This window comes from Cydia strobilella, chromosome 1 (genome assembly GCF_947568885.1).
Source record: "Cydia strobilella chromosome 1, ilCydStro3.1, whole genome shotgun sequence".
NCBI classification, from domain to species: domain Eukaryota; kingdom Metazoa; phylum Arthropoda; class Insecta; order Lepidoptera; family Tortricidae; genus Cydia; species Cydia strobilella.
In genome coordinates, this window is record NC_086041.1 from 15,733,976 (window position 1) to 15,745,508 (window position 11,533).

Consider the following 11,533-nt stretch of genomic DNA (forward strand, 5'->3'; position numbering starts at 1 on the left):
TCGCTCGAATACGCAAGAGTGACAGAGATGTTAGATAACGAAAGTTCGATTTTCTTGTTTCGCGATAGACCCTCAGATTGTGATAGTGGCGCCACCTACGCCGAGTTTCGCGTAATATTCCCTATTATTAAATAAAAAAAAATATTACACGAACGTTTTTTTTTTTCATTTCCTATTTGGTACAGTCAGCTGCAGAGAAAAGGTACCCCACGTCCATACTAATTTACAGAACTTTGTATGCAGGGGGGGGGGGTGCCTTTTCTCTGCAGCTGACTGTACATGACTAGAAACTATACTTAGTCTTTTAGCATTAGAAAAAACGGTAAACCATTTCCACGTGTCTTTTTATTGACAAGTTTTTTTATAAATATAGCAATATTTTACTTATGAAAGCAAAAGTATGTAAATGATCGTATATTATATTTGTTGTGACTTATTTTCAAAGTGTTTTTCGATAAAACGACACGTTAAGATCGCTCGCCTTCTTTCTAATGATTAAAAAAACGAGAGGTATAGTTAGACGGTTCTGAGTGGTAGACTGCAAATGAGATAAAAGCTATATTAGGTACATGCATTAATCCTCATATCAGGCGGCTCTTTGATTCCAAGGATTGCATAGTTTTTATACTTTGTAATGATTTTTAGAATATGAAAATTATAAAAAGTATAAAAGTTATGCAATCCTTGTATTCCACGCATTTCATTTCATTTCAACGAGCCGCCTGCTACAGATTTCTTGAAATTGCCGCGTTTTTTCAGGTTCAACTTTCATTAGCCAGACTATTATCAATTGGCCAATTTCGTGATTATTCTTTTACACGGCACATAAACTTATGCATAATTTATCGATATAAAAAGTCGACACAGTCACATCCCTAGCAAATTATCAAACTTATGACACCGTACGTAAATGAGAAATAACAAGCATATATGCATCTCTTTTCGGCACATTATCTAATTCGTAAGGAAGTAAAGTACGGGTATACATATTTGCGAAACATTTTTGCCCGGCTTCTATGCTTTAGTCATTATTCTGAGGTATGAAAAGTGTCCATCAAAAAACAGTAATTAGGCGTCGCCACCATACACCGAAATACTACCAAAAACAACCTACGTAATTCGGACGGGTTATTTGTTGGTTCATGTTATACTCATGTCCCAGACCCTAACTAGCACCACCAGAGAGATTAGGAACTATATTTAAAGCTGAAAGCGGTCACTTTTGCAACAATTCTGCCTTAAGAGATTGGCATCCTTTTCTATACCATCCATAGTTTCAGGTTATTTGAATGTGTCTTTTGCGACAGTAGGTATTGCGATTATAGATTTTATAGAAGATGCCTAACTACTTAGGTACAAGTAAAAATTTTTATTCGTGTGAAGTCTTCACACGGTCCTCTTTAAATCAATTGATCAAACTAACATTTAAACTAATAAGGTACAGTATAGGTAACAGCATATCGTAAAATAGCTACATATAAGCATAAGTTCCAATAATTATAATATTCCGTTTATGCGTTAGTTTCGATATACTTATTTTAAAAGGTCATATGTCGGAATGGAATGGTCGTCGGTAACAGGAGGTTGTCAAACCTTCGTTTTGCCGACGACATAGTTCTTTTTGCCTCCTCTGCCACAGAACTTCAGCAAATGCTCCAAGATCTGAGCAACGCAAGCCTTCAAGTTGGACTTCAAATGAATCGTGCAAAGACTCAGGTGATGACTAATAGCACGAAACGGACGGTTGAAGTTGACGGGCAGATTATACAATATGTCAACGAGTATATATATTTGGGCCAGTTAGTCTCTTTCAGCGACAGACAAGACAAGGAAGTTGAGCGCCGTGTTCAAAACGCCTGGAAGAGCTACTGGTCCATGAAGGAGCTAATGAAGGGGGACCTTCCAATGTCACTAAAGCGTAAACTCGTTGACATGTGTATTCTGCCTGTCCTAACCTACGGTGCCCAAACATGGTCGCTCACCGAGAGTCAGAAGTCCAAATTGAAGGTTTGCCAGAGAGCAATGGAGCGCAGCATACTAGGTGTCACAAGGATGGATCGCATCCGAAACACTACACTGCGCTCCAGAACAGGCATAGCTGACGTAGGGGAGAAGACCGCTAGGCTGAAGTGGGACTGGGCAGGTCACGTCTGCCGCATGCATCCGGATAGGTGGGCTAGTATAGCCACCAAGTGGATGCCGCAAAAGAAGCGCGGACGTGGCAGGCCCAGGCGGAGATGGCGGGACGACTTAGACACCTTCACTAATAACTGGCCGGAAACAGCTCAACAACGGGAGTCATGGAAATCTAAGGGAGAGGCCTTTGCCCAGCAGTGGGATACTACAGGTTATTAAAAAAAAAAAAAAAAGGTCATATGTCCCTGCAGTAACCGCAGGGTTTACGCTGTTTTATTAACCGCGCAATGAACTCAGCAATAATTAGTTTTAAGACTTGGTGTAATTTTAAACCAGATAGAGATTAATGTTACACAATAAAGAAAAATAATAGAGAACCCATAATAAAGGTAGATATCTAACTATAAATTTGTCGTAACAATAATAAACACTACATGTTAAATTAAATAAATTCAATAGTAAGTACCCACGTAGCTTGTAACTATCGTAAAAATTGCCAGTGCGGCGCGCGGTAACCAACTGGCTAGCTTATCTACCGTGAACGGGAGGCGATTCGTAGGTATAATTCCGAGCTCGCGCGGAGAGTTCCATAGGCCTGGTATAACATGAACCATATAAGGCAACAAATAACCCGACCAAATTACGTAGGTTGTTTTTGGTAGGTAGTATTTCGGTGTATGGTGGCGCCGCCTAATTACTGTTTTTTGATGGACACTTTTCATACATAGAGATTTGGCTCCTTTATATAGTCTCCATGGTTACAAAGCTATATATAGGTAACAAATGCGATTGTTGTTTAAAACTGGTGTTGCCACTATGTTTCGCTTTTAGTTCCATTTAATTTCTACGATTTTATGTAGCACATACATATCTAAAGAGGCCCACTGATTATCAGTCCGCCGGACGATATCAGCCTGTCAGTAAAGGGGCCCACTGACTATCAGTCCGCCGGACGATATCGGCCTGTCAGTTAGAACAAAAATTTAAGAGTTCCGAACAACTGACAGGCCGATATCGTCCGGCGGACTGATAGTCAGGGACCCCTTTAGAACAAAAAGTTGACAGCTCCGAACAACTGACAGGCTGATATCGTAATTTAGTCCAAAAAAATATTTTAGCGTCGCGTTATGGCAGCACAATAGAATATTGTTATTGATAGTCACTACTGCGGAGTCTGCGGACATGTAAATAAAAGATTAGTTTGTTGTAATGAATGGTGTTTATTGAGGAGCACACATCACGCGTAGAGGATGTCGTAGTGGCCGGGCCGATACAGCAGCTGCACCTTCGGCGAGCAACCTTCGGGGAAGTCGTGCGCAATCACCTGCACACACAGTCATACATAAGTAAGTACATGGCACTAATACCGCCGCTAACGTACTGTTGGCATTAGATATATCGGAGAAGCCGAGGTGCTCAAAAATATCTGAACATGCATTCAAGCGTCTTGACAATAGAGGCGTGTTCAGATATTTGTGAGCACCTTGGCCGCTTCGATATATCTGATGGCGACTGTATAGTCGTTCGATCAGCTAGCCATACACATACGGATTTGTCCGTCAGATCTGTCTGAAAGATGTGTCCGGCGGACACATCCGTCAATGTGTGGCGAGAAATTGACACAGATTTGTCCGCCGGTTTAGTCTGTCCGCTGTCCGTACTCAAAACCAACGGATCGGACACTGAGCAGACAGATCCGACCAATTGATCGTAAGCTTGTTTCCTTCTTCGATATATAAAACCGCCACATATCACAGCTAGTTTTTGTTTAGACAGAGACATTAATACAGACAACCGTTACTAGCTAAATCCGAATCACAACTGATGTCCTTCGCCTTGTCGCGAAGTTGCGGATCAGATCCGAGTGTCCGGCGGGCAAATCCGTGCGTGTATGGCTAGCTATTTGTAGCTGGCCCCGAACGGCTTATCCTTTGTATATTGTTAAGTAAAACCGCACGTGCTACCTGCATAAAAAAATGTTCGGTCACTTTAACCGGTTATTGTATTACAACTCCTATGGAAATTGCAATAAGATTCAAAATGAACAAATGGAAAAATAATTTGCAATTTCTTGTGTTGTCCCTCTACGGTTACTGAGTGCCGGCGAGTCGAACGCTACAGAACCAGTCTCAATATGTCATCGAGATGCGTAATAAAGGCGCGTTATCTAAGTACACCTACACTGGTTTTTTGAGCGTTGGACTAGCCCGCATTCAGGTGCCAATTAGAATTACACGACCCTTTTTTGCAGGTAGTGGCACGTCCGGTTTTACTTAACAATAGACACAGGATTAGCCATTCGGGGCCAGCTACAAATCGAACGACTACACCAGACATGGGCATTCAAACACAATAAAACAGAAGTTTCTGTTGCTCTAAAAATCCCAAGAATAATATAAATAAAATTAAGTTTTTTAATGTGCAAAATTAAATAAGGAGTGCCGAAACTTACAAGGTTGTATTTTTGGTAGTGTCCGACCGTAGTTTCGATTTCCATAGGTTTCAGGCCGTCATGTTTCGGCCGAAACAATAGCAAAGCCGAACAGGTTTCGGTTTCCGCTAAAAATCCGGTTCCGGTCGGACACTTAAACTGCCTTTAGTCCTTTGCTGTGGCGTAAGAGGAGCACGATTTTTTTGATTTTTTACAAATTTTGTATTTTGTAAATGTAGGTACACAAATGGTAACTGATGAAAAATTACCAGCTCATATCAGTACCAGACCTGCCTCTACACCATTCAGCGGCATTCAGGGCTCGGAACCGGTATTTTTAAAAAACCCCGAAATAGCCCAATATTTTGAATTATTTTATGCTCATTACGTAGGACTGAATCATGTATTTAGGAAACAATTTTGCATTATTAAAACGTCCCATTAAGAATGAAATTATAAACAAAAGAACGTAATAATACCGGTTTTTTTGTATGGAGCAAATACCGGTTTCCGACCCCTGGCGGCATTCACTTACTCTAGAACAATTTTCTCGCTGGAATCGTAAAAACTAGTGCCTTCGCCAATTCTAGGATTAGTTACCAAGAGGACCCCAGGCTCCCATGAGCCGTGGCAAAATGACGGGATAACGCAAGGAAAGAATACCAATTCGGTCGGTTGACGCCGCATGTTGAGGAGAGCGTTACTTTCTATAGAAATATTGCCGTCTTATGTCTTATCATACATACAGGCAGCAGCAGAAGTTGCTAAGCGGGCCCATTTTTTAAAAATGATCTTGACGCGACTTTATTGTTAAGACAATAAGAGCGTGTCAAGGTAATTTTGAACACCTCGCCCGCTTAGCAACTGCTGCTGCTGACTGTACAATACAACGTGATACTGTATGCGAACGGCAACCGGCGGAGTCTACCTATACTACGGCCGACTCACTTACAGAGGGCAAACTTGAAAGACATTATTAAAACAATTTGATCTACCTGGCTGTTGGTGCCACGGTCCATGTACTTGACGCGCACGCCGGCGTTCAGCGCGGCGCTCAGGGCGATGATGTGGATGTGGTCGGACTCTTTGTACATCGGCTCTACCTCCTGCAAGTAGGGCATGTCACATCACAGATGTATCAAGACATAAACTAAACAAATTTTACATATAAAACACCTGCAGCACCGTGACAGTGAATCATCTCGTGGTACTAGCCCCTGAAGACTCACATGCAGCACTTCAAACCTGTGTTTTATTTTTATTAAGTATGACGGGCATATAATTGTCATTTTGAACTGTTAGCCCTATAACAGTTAGGAAAGAGATGCACCACGAATATTTCGGCAAATAAGGCTGTGTGTTGGCATAGGCAGCGACATGATTCATGAACAAAAACCGGACCAGTGCGAGTCAGACTCCCCCACCGAGGGTTCCGTACAAATTTAACTAGTGTTATTTTATTTATATTTTTTGTATTTTTTACAAATTTATAGTTTTGAGATTTTTCCTCCTTATTTACCAAATTTTATAGTTCTATAGGTCAACGGGAAGTACCCTTTAAATCTTGATTCCCTTGAGAGTGTCAAAATATACATTTTTTGCGGCATAAACGGCCGTATCTTTTTTTTACGTTAACTTAGAAGTTTGATTTTTTCACAGCTTCAAGGGACTGTAGACCTGAGTATATGGATGCCTTTAAATTTCAACTCGATACCTCCACGCGTTCCCGAGATAAAGGGTCTTGACAGACAGACGGACGGACGGACAACAAAGTGATCCTATAATAGGTTCCGTTTTTTCCTTTTCAGGTACGGAACCCTAAAAATGGTAAGTTATAGATTCTGGTCCAACAGACCAACACAGTAATGGAACAGCATACACACTTTTCTTCACTGTGCTAAAGTAATGTACTGTATACAGCTGGGTTTATTTTGGAAGTTTTATTAGACCCAAAAGCTAGTGGTAAATACGATACGTAATCAGGGGGGTGTCACTGCGCAGTTTAGGTATATTTGGCCGGCTCACCGTCCGGGCAGGTGTATGGCAGTGGGCTGCCGCTCGCGCAAAATTGAAAATACGCAATGGCTTCGAAACCTAAATCGCGATCTAATCTGTATAAAAGATAATGTTCTGTTTACGGATGTCTGAATCAGGGCTCGGAACCGGTATTTTTAAAAAACCCCGAAATAGCCCAATATTTTGAATTATTTGATGCTCATTACGTAGGACTGAATCATGTATTTAGGAAACAATTTTGCATTATTAAAACGTCCCATTAAAAATGAAATTATAAAGAAAAGAACGTAATAATACCGGTATTTTTGTATGGAGCAAATACCGGTTTCCGACCCCTGGTCTGAATAAACGGAAGAACAAGGAAGCAGAAAAAACATTTTTTTTTTTATTCCGGACTATATTGACCGACATATTTTCAAAGGGATAAGTACTTCTGTGGCATACCTACTTCCGTGAGAATCAGACATACTATCTCCGGCTAAAAATTTTATGTTTACGTTTGTAATTCCTACATATTTATCTTAAAAATAATAAATCAGTAGGTATAGGTACAAAAACTTGTCAAGTGACAACCCCGTGCCGACTCGCGGCTCGGTCATAAAACTGCGGCGCGCAAAGAAGATTCATGGTTCGTGCGCGGTTATAAGTTTCAATTTTGCTTGCAGGCGGCGAGTGTAGGTATAACTTTGTACCTAAATCTGGCTTTTGTGAAGGAGTAAATTTTCTGTACGGTAGTACTATTAGTTATTCTGTGATGTAATGTCTGATAGTAGGTACTAATAATTAAACAAAAAAACAATTATTTTTTCATTTACATGGTAATGTAATGTCAATCATAACAGAAAGTAGTGAAATTTGAGGTTTTATTTCTAGTTGCAAATAATAAAAAAATATAGAGGTATGGCTTCAATGTGTTAACTTAATTTAAAGTGATAACATTAGCTTAGTAGTAGTCCAACCACGCATTACCAAGGATTCTATCATGGACATTTAATCAAAAAGGAAAAAATTACCAAGGCCTCCAGTGCCCTGGGCTGGAATCGAACCAGCGTTCTCCGTTTACGCGACAGATGCCTCAACTGCTCGGCCACCCGGACTTGGTGGCATGGGTTTAAAGTCGAAATGGTGGGGTTGGTGGGTTTTTTAACAACTGTGCGCGCTGGGACCCCATGGACCTAGAGTTTCAACTCCAAGAAAGTAATTTAATTTGTGCTTAGAGAATACTGCTTACATGTCCAAGTGGTTTTACTTTCGGACCACTAGCTAGAGTGACACAAGAAAATGCTTATACAAAAATTAATTTTGCACCAAAACAATGCTAATAAATTTGGACCAAAATCTGGTAAGCTGTTTGAAAACATTGTCACAGGGCGGACACGCCATTACATCAAAAAATATTCTACAAACAATTGTTTTCAAACGTTATGTTTTAATTCAATCTATTTTTCTTCTGCCTCCTTCAGCTGTTTTCATCCGAGTTTTTCTAGTGCAATGCTTTGCCATAACTTTAACATAATCTACTTACTTGTCTACAAAACTCAGTGACTGTCCTAGGTCCCTCAATGAAATTTTGATAAAAGTCTTGTTGAGTTTGAAGAGCCCCAGATGTCACAAGGCGAAGGTACACCACAATGTAGTCCGAGTAGCCCTGCTTATTGAACTTGTCATGCAGCTCCGTGCGGGCTTTTTCCAGCTCTTCAGGGGCACCTCCAGCTTGTTCACCCACTCGTTGCACTACTTCCATAAACTAGAAAACGGAGAAAATAATCAAGGATTTAGAATTTTTGCATTTAATGAGTAAACTGCACCAACTATATAAATTCAAAAGTGACAGTTTATAAACATGTTTACAAAAACATCGTGTAACACTGTTTAGGTTTAAACAGTGCTTAAACAGTGTTTATTAACAAATCTTATGGAATGAACTCCCGGCTTAATAATTCTGGTTTAGTATCATCACCATACATCGGGTTTTGGGTTCAGAAATGTATTACACTAGCCAAAAAATAGATAAAAGCTGTAATAACAAACTATTTTAACATTTGAAACACATCTGGAGCTTATTTCCAATCCATAGTTTGGCAACTATTTTACAAAAACAAAGTTATAAATACACAAAATCATTCCCGCACACAAAACCCTGATGTATGATCATCACACAATACTTTACGAAATTTTTCCCGTACGTAAAAAAAAGCCTGAGCAATATTTATTGTTTGATGTTATTCAAAATTTTATAATAAAGGAAAAAATGGAAAAAAGTTACGCTTCCTTTAATATAAAATTTGGAGTATCACTTGCAGAGATATCTGCATGTTAAAAAATTGGTTAGATGTTATTATTATTATGTGTGAATGCACAAGCAGCATGTCCCTTAAGGGTTGATATAGTTATTGTATATAAAATTGAGACTTAAATATTATCCTTTCAAAGAAAAATTGCATACCTACATTATTTAAAAATTCAAGGATTGGCACAGATACAATACCAAAATATCAAATTTTTAAGCTGCCTGTGCATTTTTATATAAAATAATAATTGATGGCATAGTCATGATGCATGTACAGTGCATAGAAGTTTGCATGCAAAGGTGCTAAGCTAATAGTGTTGCTGACTGTACAGGCTAATTAATCTCCTGAATGTGTTTCCACAACTCCTTGATCAATTATTAACTTGACTTATACAAACTAAGAGACGTTACATAAAACCTCGAAAAAAACACCAACGCTGTTGTCTGACATCGTAACAAAGAAAAACAAAACAACAAAAAGTAACCTAAAATCTCGCGACTCACCGTCTCATAAAAATCTTCGACTGTAAACTGTGAGAAACCTAATGCGACGAGAGTATCCTTCGAATTCTTTGCTAGCTCGTGGAATTTTTCATATTCCGCTTTGTCCGTCAAGAGGTGTTCTAAATACGCGTATGAAAATGCGCGGAAGAAACAGTTACCGTCCGGTCGCGTTCTCCGTATATATTTGTACTTAGCCGCTAAGTCTTTTACTTTTAATAGATATACGGGGTCTTCATTATACTCTTTTTCTAGCGACGACAAAGGCTCGAGTTCTCCGACTAGAGGAATGCTCTCTGAAATCTGCAAAACAAACAGTACACCACATTTTGTATTGCTAAATTGCAACTGGGCAAAATAATAAAGTACTTCATAACTGGTATCTTTAAAAAGCTTACCTCCTTTTCTATTTCTCGTTGCTGTTTCATAATCAATTCATCTTGATTTATCGAATTATCTGGTATATTACCGGTACAGCCGCTACTGCTCGATGCATCGTCCGCCATTTTCAAATAAAGTTGACAGATGACGACAAATGACAATCGAGCGAAAAGGCATTTGATGCGTTCAGAAATCTGATGCTTTTTTAGTGCATGCATAAGGGGGTAAGGGTGGTGGTGTCTATGGGTGGATCTGTCCAATATTTCGCTCTCTCTCATTAAGCAAAATGTGAGACGCAAATACAAATTTGATCAAATATTGGACAGGTGGAATACCACCCTAAGGAGCATGGAAGCTGCGCATGTGATGCTCGCTCCACACTCGTGCGCGAAGCCGCGAACGTGTGAGTATCAGGATGGCGGGTGTACATCAACAAATGGAGCTGCGGTATACGTCAGGAGTTAGTGCTAACAATGTGCCAAATGTGCGCCAAAATTGGAGCAATAAATAAAAATAAAAAATAAAAAAGCCTTTATTTCCAAATTTCCAATTTTACATTAAAAGTTTTTGCGTGTTGTTAGTAATTTTCTTATAGCTAGTAGTTAGTGTTAAGTTTGTGTATGTTATTTACTAATTTAATTTAATTTAATTTGGACCCCTCTTTGAGTGGAGGCCTCCTCCAATTCTCTTCATTTTTCTTTCCCTGCAGTTTCATGTCATTTTGTAGTGTTTTTCTGCGTACAGGTTCTTCATTTGTTTTGAAATTGTTTTTTTGTTCAAGTTTCTGTTGTGTAGTTTTTTGTTGTTTAGTTTCGCTGGGATTACTGGTTAGAGTTTTGTTGCGCATGATTTGTTTGTGGTTCTTTCGTTGGAGGGTTGCGGTCATAATTCCCCACGATGACCGCTATTCGTCTTGGGGAATGATAGTTTGTGTTGGTTGCTTGATCTACTGTGGTGTGTTTCCGGGGGTCTGTCGTTCATTGCTATTCTTCGCTTCGTTCGCTCGTGGACTGATATGAATTTGCCCTTGGGCGGTTCATGAGATCGAAAGCATTTGTCTTATATATTTTATTTGGTGCCTTCTGGGGCACTTCTTCATCGGAGTCTTTTTTTGTTGGTGTTATCGTTGGTGACCTTTTTCTTTTTTCTGTTGCGTTTGATCTTTCTCTGATTATGAGTCGGTCATAGCGAATCACTGCGTTGTTTCCTTTTTTGATCTCTTCTTGCATCTTTGCTTTGAGTTCTTTTCTTGTGTTTAAGACGTCTTTTGGGAAGTCTTCTGTGACATAGGTGTCCAGGGGAAACTTTTTGTTGTTTTTTAGCAGTTCTGTCCTTCTCCATGCGAGGGTAAGTTTTACTAGTATGGGTCGACGTTTCTTTTCTTGCTTTCTGCCCAGTCTGTAGACGTCACTCAGTTCCCACTTATCGAACGGTTCTGATCCCGCAGCTGTGCTCACCGTGCTGAATGCCTCAATGGCCAGTTTTTGGAGCTCGTTATTATTTTCCTCTGTTTCATCGATTCCATGAAGAATAATATTGTTCCTTCTTGTTTCTTTTTCCAGGCTTCGGACTTTGTTGTTTAGAGTTTCTACTTTGTCTTTCAGTACCTTATTTTCTTCAAAGAGTGGTTTCAGCTTGTCATCGATTGTGGAGGCCAAATCAGTGGTGAGTTTTTCTGTTTGTGCCTTCATTTGGTCTTTGTATTCTTCCTTCATTTTATTTATATTTATGTTCATGGTCTCCATTTTTTCTACTAGTTGTGTTATCAGTTTTTCCAT

General features: G+C 39.5%; 1 protein-coding gene across 1 annotated transcript; it reads right to left on the reverse strand.

The window, feature by feature from the left end:
• Nucleotides 1-3,336: 3,336 nt before the first annotated feature.
• On the reverse strand, nucleotides 3,337-9,921 carry LOC134746463 (ubiquitin thioesterase otubain-like). Its single transcript, XM_063680863.1, has 5 exons — nucleotides 9,773-9,921; nucleotides 9,378-9,677; nucleotides 8,109-8,330; nucleotides 5,563-5,673; nucleotides 3,337-3,460 (listed from the first exon to the last, which is right to left on the reverse strand). The coding sequence occupies exons 1-5, from the start codon at nucleotides 9,878-9,880 to the stop codon at nucleotides 3,374-3,376; spliced, it is 828 nt and encodes a 275-aa protein (XP_063536933.1). The 5' UTR covers nucleotides 9,881-9,921; the 3' UTR covers nucleotides 3,337-3,373.
• Nucleotides 9,922-11,533: the final 1,612 nt, after the last annotated feature.

Excerpts from the sequence above, each read along its gene's own strand:
- LOC134746463 (XM_063680863.1), bottom strand. The coding sequence starts at position 9,880 with ATGGCGGACGATGCATCGAGCAGTAGCGGCTGTACCGGTAATATACCA. Across the intron at positions 5,674-8,108 it reads TCACTGAGTTTTGTAGACAA|GAGGTAGAGCCGATGTACAA; the intron begins GTAAGTAGATTA and ends CCCTACTTGCAG. Across the intron at positions 3,461-5,562 it reads ACCGTGGCACCAACAGCCAG|GTGATTGCGCACGACTTCCC; the intron begins GTAGATCAAATT and ends CTGTGTGTGCAG.